At 43.2% G+C, this 14621-nt stretch overlaps 1 protein-coding gene across 1 annotated transcript; it reads left to right on the top strand.

Annotated features, from left to right (window-relative positions):
- Nucleotides 1-6546: 6546 nt before the first annotated feature.
- On the top strand, nucleotides 6547-11255 carry OXSM (3-oxoacyl-ACP synthase, mitochondrial). Its single transcript, XM_004704031.2, has 3 exons — nucleotides 6547-6674; nucleotides 8101-9105; nucleotides 10755-11255. The coding sequence occupies exons 2-3, from the start codon at nucleotides 8132-8134 to the stop codon at nucleotides 11155-11157; spliced, it is 1377 nt and encodes a 458-aa protein (XP_004704088.1). The 5' UTR covers nucleotides 6547-6674; nucleotides 8101-8131; the 3' UTR covers nucleotides 11158-11255.
- The last annotated feature ends 3366 nt before the right edge of the window (nucleotides 11256-14621 follow it).

Below are 14621 nucleotides of genomic sequence, written 5' to 3'. Positions count from 1 at the left end.
GTTTTCAGAAGCCTACAGGTAACAGTGAAAGGCCAGAGTCCCCATATGGATTAAACCTCCATTGAATTCCTTCTGACCATTCACTAGGAACCATGGTGGTGGAGTGGTTAAGTATTGTACTACTAACTGCAAGGTTAGCAGTTCAAAACCACCAGTCACTTCTTGGGAGAAAGATGGGGCTTTCTACTCCTGTAAGAGTTAGAGTCTTAGACACTCACAGGGGCAGGTGTGCTTTGTTCTGTAGGGTTGCTATGAGTAGGGATCAATTCCATGGCAGTGAGTTTGGTTTTGGTTATTAGCCAGGAATATGAATAGCCTTGCCTTCAAGCAGAGTGCATGAGGAAGTAGATTACTACTACTCTCCCTCTCCTCAGGGAGGGGCTGTCTCCTTAAGGGACATACCTTTAGGTTATGTCCTTGTTAGAGATTGCCCTTTGGGGGTTGTATAGACATGAGTCATGCCCCAACTACCTTGGTCAGAATGCCCTAGACCAGTCTTATAAACTCTTCTCTCCAGTATAATATACATTACCTGATCATGGTCCCATTCCCTTCTATAGTGCTGCCTGCAACTATGATGCAGTGATCTGCCACTGTTCATGCTTCTGTGACAGTTACCTAGGTCCTCTCATGTCCTAGGTAAGCCTCCAGTGCTCTATAACCCTTGGGCTTCATTATGACTCAGGCTAATTGATGTATCTTGATGACGTGTCTGTCTTTTCTTTTCCTGTTGAAGGCTTAATAATGATCTCCTTAAATTATATTTTGAGATTTGGGGACCCCTTTGTACACTAAAACAAGCACACAACTGATGACAGTATTTTCCTGGTAAAAAATTCTCAGTGGCTACCTCTTGCCCACACTCTAGCACCAAGTAGTGTGAGGAACTAGGCGGGGAGCTTGGATTTGCGAAGTAGCCTGATTCAGGACAGAGAAGAGAAGCAGAGACCAAAGTGAGAGCCTGGGAGAGAGCTCCCTGTGTCCTTCCTAGAGGAATTTAGATTCAGTAGAGAACGCTGCACTTTGGATCAGACGCAGGCTGCCAGCATCTGTTCTCTGTCCTGCAGGATCAGCTCCCATGTCCTCAGTGAGGTACTAGGGCTTTTTGCAATCCAGCCCTGCTTTCCTCTCATGCCTTTTAATGGATTTTTCTCACACTGCAAATGGGACACTGGCTGTGTTGAACAGTTTGTGTAAGTTACCAGGTACTTCATGCACTCAGGCCTTGGTTCAACTGCCCCCCCACCTCCACCCTATGGGTGTCCTTCCCCAACCTGTTCTTCAGAGAAGCTTCTACATATTTTCAAGGTCCAGCTCCAGGATAATTTCTTTTAAGCCAGAGTCTTTCCTGACTTCAAAAGATAGCAATAATCTTATTGCCCCCTTTGTACTTATGTAGACTTTTATTGTAGCACCAACTTCAATAGCATTTCAGCATATCATCAAAAACCAGTGGCCCTGAAGAAGAAGTCCAAGTTGCACTGGAGGCATTGGCAAAAAACAAGCTCCAGGAACTGACATAGGAAGTGAGATGCTTTAGCAATGGAAGCAATAATGGCAGCACTCATTTGTCTATGCCAAGAAAGTTGGAAGATGACTAGAGAAGAGAGTCATATTTGTGCCCATTCCAAAGAAAGGTGACCCAAGGGAATTCAGGCATTATTCAACAACACCACTGGTATCCCATGTAAGTAAAGTCCTATTGAAGACAAGTCAATGGTGATGACATCAGTAAATAGACAGGGAAGAGCCACAGATTCATGCCAGATTCAGAAGAGGAGATGGAATGGGATAAGAAATTATTGCTGATGGCAGATGGATTTTTGCTACAAGTGGAGAATACCAGCAAGATGTTTTTTAAAAGAAATGACATAGGTGCCACAACTAGTTTTCTTTAGCTTCACGAGGGGGAAAGAATCAAACCCCACGTCAGCATCACCCAAGATAGATTTCTGTGAGTCTAAGGGCAGGCATGTCTCCCCATCTTGTTCTTCTTTAACGGATACTGGCATCAACTGTTCCACAGCACATGCTTTTTTTTTTGGGGGGGGGGGTTCACTAGTTCATTACATTGGCCACTAGATCTCACAGACTGTGGTAGTTACATAATCTGGTGTTAATTTGAGGATTCAGAGTGTGGGGTGGAGTCTAGCCTGTCAATCAGGTAGTAGCTTGATGACCTCATTTGGAGGCCCTAAGGAGATAAATAGCTTGCTGGAGGAGGGACACATGCTCACTCCTTGTAAGACATTTCTGTGGAGAAGACACATGGAGAGAGGCTGGTGGAGCCAGATCTCTGGAGCAGGAGAAGCCATGCAGAGAACCCTGCTTGTGCTGAGATGCTTCCACCATTGGATCCACAAGACTTCCCATCCACTGGCCTATGATCTTTCTGCATTCGGTGTCATTACATGTGCTTTGTGAATCTGAAGAGGACTTTATAGATTGGTATCGGACATATGGGCTAATATTGGACTTTTGGACTTGATCTGGTCTGGGCTGCGATGTTTCTCAATATTCAACTTCTCTTGTATATAAAGCTCTTTCTTATACACATATGGGTGTCCATGAATTTCTTTCTCTAGTCTACCTGGGCTAACACAGAGACAAAACTCAAAATTATGAATTCTATTAAGGAAGTGAACAAGTTACAAAAGCTCAGGATACAATTATTCAGAAAGCACAGCCTTTTCTCAGTTGTGCCTGCAGGCAGGCCCCCAATGATGCATAGGCTTAAAACAAAAACTTGTTCCTTCCAGGGAATTCCTAACTCTGTTTGGTATATCCAATCAAGTATTATAGTGGGCTTATAAGCCCTCTGTAATCATGATACTCATATTGCTGTCCATCACACATGTAGGCCTATTTTATAATACCAGGTAGGAGAAACCGTCTATATGTATAGCCAGATCAACACATATTTCTTAACTTAAAGAAAATTAGTTTATTCTTCTCTTTCCCACCGCTCAACTACGTCTTTGTTGTGTGCATACCTTGGGTCTCTGGCAGGGTGAATCCAGTAGACCTTGGCCCCCTCTTGAGCACAGCTTAACCAGCCTGCCGACTGCCCCAGAAACAATCTTTGACTCCTGGGTTGCACCATATTTCTTGCATTCCTTTCAGCCTTTATAAGTAATAATAATCAAAGAAACCATCTTAGAATCAAAAGTTTCTAAGTTTCTACATTCTACTCCTGTGCCCCTTCATTGCTTCCAATGAGTCTAGAGCAATTGCAATGAATCCTACCTGCCTCCAAGCGTAAAACAAAATGAGATGTGACACGGGGCAGCTGACTTCCAGTAACGTGGTGGGGAGGGAAGAGGTGGGGATCACCATCAGCATCAGCTGGCCAAGGCTGATTCCTATGAGGCTGAATTCAGACATACTTCCCATCCTTTTTTATTCTGACACCAATTTCCCATAGCACTCTCTACTTTTCCTTGCAATGGTCATATACCTCTCACAGACAATACTAACAATTATGGGGTTTATTAAGGAAGCTAACAACTTACACAAGCTCAGGGTGCAATTATTTGGACAAGATAGCCTATCTTTGGCCTGGCCTCTGCCCTGCTCTTGCAATGTTAAAAGCTCTTTTAGGGCTGTCAATAAATGCTCAAAGGACAGGTCACTGGATCATAAGCCTCAACCCATAGGCTCAATCTCTGTGGGTCAGGTGTGGGAAACAGAAGGATTTCTCTCAAGCCGTCTCCCCCAAATATGTGCCAGACTTAGCTGCTTGAGAATGACTGTACACTTGAAGGTCATCAGGAGTAGATTAGGGGTCATTCTCCCTAAGAGCAATCAGCCATCTCGACCAAGCAGGCACCACTGTTTATCCCACAACAAGTAGGGCCCACTCCCTTCTGATAAGGATAGTAGTTGTCTGTTTCCTTGTAGAGACACCAGAGAGATCAAACCCGCCCAAGGATGACCAAGGTTAGGTAGCCATTATGAATCTAGGGTCCGCCCATCTTGTCAAACCCTAGACCTTCCCATTCCTATGGGCATACCCCTAGCTCATCCCCTTCCTGTTATGCTTATGCCTACCACAGATCCCCTTCCTACAATGTGTATGCCTATTGTACAACCCCTTCCTGTGAGGTAATTAGGGGGCTTGCAGGTCCCCGAGAGGATAAAAGCTTGGGAAGCATTAAAGTTTCTCTCTCTCCCTCCACGTGGACCACCAAGCGGGCCAGGGCTGAGGTGAGCAATGCTACCATGAATTGTGTCTGACTCCATTACTCGACTCCATCTTTTAACTCTCACGCTCTCTATGACTTTACTATAATCTTTACTTGTTATCGCTGTACAATTGCGCCTACCGGACCTGTGATGATTTGTGGGGTCCCCTCTCCCCTTTAACCGCACAGTCAGCAAACCTAGCTCCCCCAATTCAGGATTAGAGGAAGTCTCATTAACCACCAGCAATATAAAGATACCATAACTTTACTTTCTGAAAGATGACTTAAAGCACTTACTAATGAAGGTAATAAAGATACAGCCTCCAGTGTTGGTTATACTGCAACATAAGGGTAACAAAATGTTTCACAACTGCACTATTTAGACATCATGATACATGCAGAGAAGGTAGAAATTGTTAAGAATTTCATTTAACTTTGCTCCACAATCAGTGCCCATGGAACTAGTAGTCAAGAAATCAAATGATCTATGGCTTTGGGAAAATCTGATGTGGCAAAAAAAAAAAAAATCTCTTTAAAGTGTTAAAAAGCAAAGAGCTGGCTTTGAGGATTAAGGTGCACCTTATCCAAGCTATAGCAGCTTCAGTTGACTCAGAGGAATGCAAAAACTGGACAACTAACAAAGAACTTTAGCGCTGGTAAAGAATATTGAATATAGTATGAACTGCTGAAAGAATGAACACCTCTTTGACAAAATAAAGCCAAAATGTTCCTTCGATGAGCGACGGTGACACTTCCCCTCACATGCTTTGAACAAGGAGGGACAAGTCTATGAAGTACACCAGGTTTGGTGAGGTAGAGGATCATTGAAAGAGAGGAGTTGGAGCCCCTCAAAAACATGCAGTGACACATGGCTGCAGCTATAAGCTCACACATAGCAATGATTTTGAGGATTGTGTAGCAATAGGTGTCTCCTCTGGGACATAGGCTCCCTGTGAGTTAGAACCTATGCAAGGGCTTCTAACAACAGACATAGCATATGACTGAGTCGAACCTGAATCAAGCATTACTCAAGGTGAAGGTAGATCTCCCTGAACTGTGATGGGCAGTTCATTTACACAAAAACTAGCCTAGAAAAGATTAACTAGAAAAGTTAATCTTGGCCCAAATTTTTCTGTAGAGCTGGGAAAGAAGGTAAAACACTCTATTCTGAAACAATTGTGCTTCAAAGTCATTACCCCAAAGAGGCATTCGAATGTCCAGGCGGTTCAGATGCATACTATGTGGTAAATTCTTTACCTAAAGAAGAAAAAATATATTGAAACCCTACCTTCCCCGCCAAAAAACAAAACCAACACTGGGAAATTATGTGGGCAACTGATAGTCATTAGATATTGTTTGCTGACTTGCTGTTGTTTGTTTGTTTGTTTTTATTCTCTTTATAGATTCACAATCAGTTCTGAGCAAATAAAAACTTCGATTATTTACAGACTTTATCCATTCTTCCCTATTCTTGTTAGGCATCGGGTGTGATAGCTGGCGCTCTGGCCAGATCAGAAAAATAAATTTGAAAAATTACCAACAACTTTGCTATGGTTTACAAAAGCATTATATTTTTAAAGAAACAGAAACTAAGGAAAAATAAGGGGAAATGTAGTCTCTTAACAATTCCTTACATTTTTCCTGATCTTAAAAAGCTTAAAAAAGAAAAAAACATTCTGTACTGTAACTTATATCTCCAAACATAATCTTAACATCGCCTCTTATCGATATTATAAAAATTTTATCGGCTGCATAGTATTTGGATGTACCACAAAATAAATACATAAGTAATTTCAGAACGTTGAGCATTTGGGTTATTCATGGATACAGCTCTAGGAGGTGCATTCTTGGGGTTACACCCACTGCCACTGAGTGGATTGCGACTCACAGTGACCCTCTAGGGCAGAGTAGAGCTGCCCCTATGAGTTTCTAAAACGGGAGCAGAAAGCCTCACCTTTCTCCCGAGGCTACTACACTAATTTCCTTAATTCTTTACAATAATTCCAACAGAGCATTAGGGTGCCTCTGCTTCGACAATATGGGAGATGTTTGGACATTAGAATTACACACAACCTTTTTCGCTGGCCGAAATGTTTTCATTTTCATCGTTTCGGTAATTTGGGAATCATTGAGGTTCTGAGAGGAGAGTTTCTGTGAAGGCGAAATTGACTGCGGCCATCTCCCTTAGTTTGACCTTAGTCAAGGTGACGCAAGCCAACACAAGCGACACGGAGGGCTCGGAGGCTTCTGCGCGCGAACGCGCAGCTCCGTGCGTGCGCCTGCGCGTGCGAACGCGCAGATCCGTGCGTGCGTCTGCGTGTGCGCAGGGCAGCGTCATCAACAGGCGCCGAGTCTGAGACCTGGAGTGGGGCCTCGTGCGGTGTTTGGGCGCTTTACTACTGCCCTGACTTCGCCCCTCCACTGTCAAGTCGGGTCGGAATTAAACCGCGGAAGGGGCGTCCGCGGAGCCAGGGCCCGGTTTCTTTTCAGGTTCTATCCATTTCTGCGCGCGCGCGGGGTTGTGTGTAGGGGAATGGTTTGGACGCTTGAGGGGCGGTACAGAAAATGACCACACCCCCTCCAACCTTTGTCTCACTGCAGAGGTCCTAACCGCGGACCTCCAAACTCCAAAAAACCTCCCTGCCATCGAGTGGATTCTGACCCGCATAGACCCTATAGGACAGGAAAGATTAGAACTGCTCCCTGTGAATTTATGGGAGCAGAAAGCCTCATCTGTCTCCCTGTTTTGAATTGCTGACTTTATGGTTAGAAGCCATTACACCACCATCCAGTTACAGAAGTTTACAGTGATGTGGAGAACCCCACCCCATCCCCATGCTCTCCCTACCCCCCATGCACCATCTAGAATTTTTTTTTTTTTGTCTCTGGAGGCCCTTTTGGAAGGGCTGGCTATCACTAAAGGCCATTTTCCCCTAAACCCCCCCGCCCCCCCATATGCCCGTAAAAATGACCTCAGAGACGCTTATTAGTTACTGAGAAAGGGCCCTTCCCTGGTCAACATTAGTTTAAGGGTCTCTCTTTTTCCCCCCCTTTTAAAAATCATTTTATTGGGGGCTCATACAACTCATCACCATCCATCCATCCATTGTGTCAAGCACATTTGTACATTTGTTGCCATCGTCATTCTCAAAACATTTATTTCTACTTCTGTCCTTGGTATCAGCTCCTCATTTTTACCCCTCCCCACCCCTCTCCCTCGCGAACCCATGATAATTTATAAATTATTATTATTTTGTCATGTCTTACACTGTCCGATGTCTCCCTTCACCCACTTTTCTGTTGTCCATCCCCTAGGGAGGAGGTTATATGTAGATCCTTGTGATTGGTTCCCCCTTTCTACCCACCTTCCCCTTCCCCTCCTGGTATCACTACTCTCATTATTGGTCCTGAGGGGTTTATCTGTCCTGGATACCCTGTGTTTCCAGTTCTTATCTGTACCAGTGTACATCCTCTGGTCTAGCTGGATTTGTAAGGTAGAATTGGGGTCATGATAGTGGGGGTGGGGTGGGGAGGAAGCATTAAAAAGCTAGAGGAAAGTTGTATGTTTCATCGTTGCTGTTCTGCACCCTGATTGGCTCATCTCCTCTAAGGGTCATTATTTATTTATTTATTTGTTTGTTTATTCTCATTGTATAAATCTTCTGGTGAATTGAATGGATCATCAGTTTACCTCCTTCTCTTCTAATGTGTTAGAGTATTTAGAATCTTAAAAGGAAGTTAAATCCAAAGCAGGTAATTTCATAATATATAAGTTAAAATTACATAGCACCATTTTTTCTGAGCTGAATTTAACAGCTCAAAAGCAGCATCTAAAGAACTTAGACATGTCGTTTAGGCCTTTAGGCTATTTTGAACACTATTAAATAGCTCCTGGATTTGTTGTGATCTGTTACAGGAATGTGCTTCTGATCATCTGAATTTCAGTCATGTTACACTACTTGCAAGATTTCCAAAAAGTTACAAGCCATCATCTTCTGTATTCAAGATTAATCCAGCAGTTAAGAAGTAAAAGTTACTCTGGAACTGTATCGACATCCAATCTGCGAAGACGGGTTGTCATTACAGGCATTGGCTTAGTGACTCCCCTTGGTATTGGAACTCAACTGGTATGGGATCGCCTGATCCAAGGAGGGAGTGGAATTGTCTCACTGGTTGGTGAAGCATATAAGAATATTCCCTGCAGTGTTGCAGCTTATGTGCCAAGAGGTTGCGATGAAGGCCAGTTCAATGAACAAAACTTTGTGTCCAAATCAGATATGAAGTCCATGTCTGCACCAACCATCATGGCCATTGGTGCTTCGGAGTTAGCTCTGAAAGATGCAGGCTGGTGTCCTCAATCAGAAACTGATCAAGCAGCTACTGGTGTTGCAATTGGCATGGGAATGGTTCCTCTTGAAGTCATTTCAGAAACTGCTTTGATGTTTCAGACAAAAGGTTACAATAAAGTCAGCCCATTCTTTGTCCCTAGGATTCTGGTCAATATGGCTGCCGGCCAGGTCAGCATTCGATATGGACTCAAAGGTCCCAATCATGCAGTATCCACAGCCTGCACCACTGGAGCGCATGCTGTAGGAGATTCCTTTAGGTTTATAGCCCATGGTGATGCTGATGTGATGGTGGCTGGAGGTACAGATTCTTGCATTAGCCCATTATCCCTTGCGGGGTTTTCCAGGGCCCGGGCTCTGAGCACAAACTCTGATCCTAAGTCAGCATGTCGGCCATTTCATCCAAAGAGAGATGGTTTTGTGATGGGAGAAGGTGCAGCTGTGCTTGTGCTGGAAGAACATGAACATGCTGTTCAGAGAGGGGCTCGGATTTATGCTGAAATTTTGGGCTATGGACTCTCAGGTGATGCTGGTCACATAACTGCCCCGGATCCTGAAGGGGAAGGTGCCTTAAGGTAAAGATTGTCTGTTTATTTCATTCAAAATCATACTTCAATTAAGACTCTCTTTAGAGTTCCAAGTTAGAAAAACTGGTTTTATCTGCTTGTCCTGGTGTGTAGTAGCTCCATTATTTTCTCATTTTAAGGTAAAGGTATTTTCGAACTCCTTACGTCATCATGTTTGGACTGTTTGCAAACCTTGAACACCCTTAGGAAAATTGCGTTAGCCGGGGCCAGTAAAGTTGTGAGGAAGGCCAAATGTGCCTTTGCCAACTGTTTCCTGTATCAAGTTGTGCTTAATAGCCTACTGCCTGCTCCTTCCCACCTCCCCTTCTCCAGACCTGCACCAGACTTGGGCAGTACAGTCAACCCTATCTTTCTAACCTGCCTGTTCTGTCACATTTCAACGTAGGGTTTTGTTCATACTATATTGAAGTGTCTCACTCTTTAAGGTGCATACAAATCACCCAAAGAGCTTGTTAAAATGCAGATTCTGACTCTCCAGGTCCAGGGTAATGCCTATGATTCTGCATTTCCAAACGGATGTGTTTGCTGACCACACATTAGGAAGCAGGCTGCCATACCGAAAAAAGAGATTGGTTATGAGTTCTGTTCAAAACAAGACAGCCCGATATAATAGTTCCTTAATAGGTTAGACCACACAAACCAGATTTTCACTGGCTAAATTAACTAGGAGTTGGCACCTTTTTCTTTGGTAAATAAATAAATAGTAAATATTCTTGACTCTGTGGGCCACCGGGTCTCTGTGGCAACTACTCTGCCTTTGTAGCACAATAAGTATGTGACATATGTACATAAACAGACAGCTGACCCCGCAATGGTTTACCAACTCCTGAAGTACACTTTTGGATTTTAGTGAATGGTTGCAGTTGCTAGAAATATCATGCATAGTAACCAGCTACTTGAGAGACAGTCACCATTAGCATATTTCCAATTATATACTGAATTGTCTTTTAGAAAATATATGCAGCCTGGAAAGCAGTTTTATTTTTAAAAGCGGGTGTTAAATATCTGTGAGGTTTTATAAATTTCTTTTGAGAATTTTTGATTTTCAGTTTTTTTGTGGGTTTTTGTTGTTGGTATCATTTTGTACTTCTTCCATTTACAATTCCTATAGCCATCCATAAAGAAAAGTTTGAAAGATCATTTGAAGCCCTGAAATGAAAATGTGAAACTTTTAGGTCACTTGAAAATACACTAAGTTTACATTTAAATGTGAAAGAAAATGAAAAGCTAAATTATTTCCCACATTTCTATCACTCCCCTCTCTCCTTCAAGGAAAAAAAAATCCAGAAAAAAGTTCTAGGCTTGAGTCAACATAGCATTTTACTTTAGGAAAAAATGCCTGTTCAAATAAGTGGAGATATATTTGATTTTAGGGATTATAAAATCTGTATGTTTATTTGATGGTGATGAATTAGCTCCAAGTAATGGGGTGACTTGTTTTGTATTCCCATGCAGTTGGCCTCCTAAGCCACCAGGTGGTCCACAATTCTCTTCTCAATTCTGTTCAGGGTTCTAAGACTAAAGGATTATTTTCATCCATTGTTCAGATACCTATGTGATAAGCTATAACAATAAGATTTCCCTATTAAAAATAATCTTTGTTCTGATCAGTTCAATGTCTCTTTTTGTTTTATTAGATGCATGGTTGCTGCTGTTAAAGATGCAAATGTACAACCTGAGGAGATAACTTATGTCAACGCCCATGCTACTTCAACACCTTTGGGAGATGCTGCTGAAAACAAAGCGATCAAACGTCTTTTCAAAGACCATGCACGTGCCCTTGCCGTTTCTTCCACTAAAGGGGCCACTGGACATCTGCTGGGAGCTGCCGGGGCAGTTGAGGCAGCTTTTACTGCCCTGGCTTGTTATGACCGAAAACTACCACCTACTTTAAACCTGGATTGTACAGAACCAGAATTTGATCTCAATTATGTTCCACTGAAGACACAGGAATGGAAAATCGAGAAAAGATGCATTGGGCTTTCCAATTCCTTTGGCTTTGGTGGAACAAATGCCACACTCTGTATTGCTGGCATGTAGGCTAATTCTTTAGTAACGACTCATCTATTTTTTAATATCAATGAATGGACTATTTTAGGAAAAGAAATAATGTGTTTATATAAATATGTAGATACCAATGTCTGGATATACTATCTGCGTCAAGGTTCTGAAGCATGTCACAATGGACATTTTGGGCCAGATCACTGTGGGTAGGATTGGGGGAGGCTGCCTTCATGTGCATCAGGGTATTTGCTTATACTCACTAAACTCCAGAAGCATGCTGCCAGCGATGACAAAAAGCATCTCTAGACTTTGCCCATGGAGGGCAAAACCACTCCCCGTGTGAACCACTGATTTGTGGAGGAGCCCTGATGGGGTGGTGGTTCCGAATTGGGCTGCAGTAACCACAAGGTGGGCAGTTCAAAATCATCAGGGGCTCTGGGAGGAAGTCAAGGTTTTCTACTCCAGGAAAGACTCACAGTCCCAGGCACCCACAGAGACAGTTCTAACCTGCACAGTAAGGTCACTATGCATCGGCCCCGACTCGAGGGCAGTGAGGTTTTGATTGTTTGGAGGCAGGGCTGTTACATTGTATGCATCCAGGTACATCATTCCCGTACATTCTGTAGAGCTAGAATACAGCATAATCATTTGCATCATTGACCAACTTTTTTTAGTATAACTGTTCACTTCGTACACGGGTCTACTTAGACCCCGATGCAGCCCTTTGCACATTATTTGCGTGACTCTTTAAGAAATTAAGGAAATTTCCCCAAACTCACAAGGCACCGGCCCTTTGAAACTAGGAAGTGAAAATGGTTTGGCATTTCTTAATCTGTTTTGCATTTATGGTGGATGCCTAGTAATTCATGGAGAAAAAGGTCTTTGAAAGTGGCACACAAATGCTGACTCATGCCACATCTGCTTGGTCCACCCATATCACAGTTATGGTGGATTGTGTGTGTGCTTACAGCAACCCATCAGGAATACTGGTGGTTCGCTTTCCCTAAAGTCTAGAAATGTCATTCATCCTCAGCAGGCTGTAAGGGTTGAGAGGAAAAAGGAGATAAGGTGGTACTCATCCTGTCAGGGATAGGAGTTGAATGAATGGCTCCACCTTTCAGAGGGCTCTATAAGGTTCTACCTAGTCTTGGAAACTTATAGGGCAGTTCTACTTTGATCCCATCAGGTCACTGTGAGTCAGATTCAACAATATTCTACAGGGCGTTTTGACAGCAGTAACCAGCTCAGTAATATTCCCTTTACTGGTTTTTATTCCTTCTCTGTCGCCCCTGGTTTTCAACTGCGGTCCCAGGAATGAACTCTGGAAAGAAGCCACCTTGTCTCTGATCTGCCTTCAGGGTACCAAAACTGAGGCAGGAAGTTGGAGGTTTAGACTATATCAGATAAAGTGACTAAGGATAAATAGAATGTATCTGAGGAAGTGAAAAGGGTTCCCCACATTTTAATATGCATGAATATGTTGCTCCCCATTGATTTTATTACAACACTTTATGCCTGTAGGACTCAAGCCATATGATCACATAACTGTTGTGAGTAGATTTGACTCAGTGATCCTATAGGGCAGAGTAGAACGGCTTCCTAGGGCTTCCTTCGGGAGCAAATCACCAGTCTTTCCTCCTGCAGAGTGCCTGCCAGCTTTGAAGCTACCAGTAGCTGAGCATTTACCTGAGGCACCACCAGAGCTCCTGTCACACAACTCTAAAAGAACCCCTTGAAGTTAAGTCAGTCCCTTCCCATGTTGGCCTTACAGGGCAGCGTGGAGCTGCCCCTCTAACTGTAATCAGCTTTCATTCTCACTGGCACACAGTCATTTGCTTAACTGAGATTTGCTGTGTGCCAACTGTTGCTTGGTCTTATTGCAGGCACCAAGACTTGAGACCTAATGGAAGTTGAGGCCTTGAGAGTCAACCAGTCTCAGCAGGTTCATGGGGAAGGAAGGGAAGAAAGGAAAGTTTCATTCTAGGGAAATAGAATGTGGGAAGATCTGGAGGTTAGAGAAGGCCCTGGCCTATAGCTTGAACTTGAGGTGAAGCGAGGAGGAGGCAGACTCGAGATCTGGTGGAGGTGGCAAAGAATCTTAAGAAATCAAGACCAATTGGAAGCCACTTAAGGCTGAGGTGGTGAGATGACTAACGTGTTGGTTTGTTTAGACGTAGCTTTGTTTCCAGGATTCTTTTCATCGCATGTTTCTGGTTAGGGGGGACCCTAAGAGAGTTTGGGTTTTTTTTTTCGGTAGAGGATTTGGAGACTAGAAGTGAAACAACTGTTTTGTAGTTCATACGTGTCTGCGTCATTGTGTCTCTGCTGGCTCATCTCAGTCCTGGGCCTGTCACGGCTACACCGGCTTTTGGATCCTCTTTCAGCTCCTTACTCTGGCAGGAGTGGTTAGCTTCATGACGGCGCAGGGCCCCAGCTTCTGCTGCACAACACTAAGGTTAGCGGCAATAAGAATCGATAGCTAACAGTTTATCCTTTTGTGGATTAGGGCTTACTGTTGGAGCTTTACATCCATTGCTCCTTGATTGTCTGCCCTGTGGACTTCAAACTTCAGCATCAGAAGATGGCAGGTGTAATCCTTCAGCCAAATAACAGGTGTATACAGTGAAGAGTAGCCCTTGAGCAATGTGCTCCTTAGACTCATCCCCCACACAAGACCAAAAGCACAGCAGTTAACAAAGCGCAGAAAGCAGAAAGGGGACCGAGGAACACAGGGAGAACGAGGAAAGTGAGTTGTAACCAATGTTATCAAGCAAACTGTATGTTGAATGGAAAGCCAATTTAGTCTCCATTCTTGCACCAAACCATAGGAAAAAATAGAAGAAAAAAATAACCAGTAAACATAACAATCTTACAGTGACCATTTAGCCAGTTTTTACCATTGCATAGTCAAGTCCCTATAACACATTATCTCTATTAACTCGATCTTAATGGTTCTGTTTCTTTGATGAGCCCTGACTGATATGAAAAAGCATGGGCATTATTGTAAAATGACACAAGTACGTTTCATTTTAGAAACACCCCTGGCTGCAGAGTGGAGTGATTGGAAGAAGCTAGGAGGGAATCCAATCTGAAGAGTAAAATACAGAGAAGAGAAGATGGTGGCCTGAAAGAAGCAGTGTTCTGATTCAAGGTTCTACCAAAGTTGAAAAAAAATCTGTACTTTTCCCCCTTCCTCCTCAAAAGAGCATTTTTAGCTAACATAGTTAGGAAACCGGCACAGCTTCAGGCAGGGTGGGTCCCAGGACTCAAATGACGTTTTTGTAGCTGAGTCTCTGTCCATCTCACTTAAAAAAAAAAAAAGTATTTTTGCTGTTGGTGCTAAAAATATATACAGCTGAGGTCTAATTTGTCTACAATAAAATGCACTCATTTTAGCTATATACTTCAATGGAAAATGTATACCCATGCCACCTTGTGCTACACTGAATGATTTAGCCTTTGTAACTCCCACCAAATGGATGGATTCATGCAAACAAGGT

Source organism: Echinops telfairi, unplaced genomic scaffold, assembly GCF_000313985.2.
Source record: "Echinops telfairi isolate 266 unplaced genomic scaffold, ASM31398v2 ScPeMD7_7420;HRSCAF=8458, whole genome shotgun sequence".
Lineage (NCBI taxonomy): Eukaryota > Metazoa > Chordata > Mammalia > Afrosoricida > Tenrecidae > Echinops > Echinops telfairi.
This window is presented reverse-complemented; position numbering and strand designations above follow the sequence as displayed.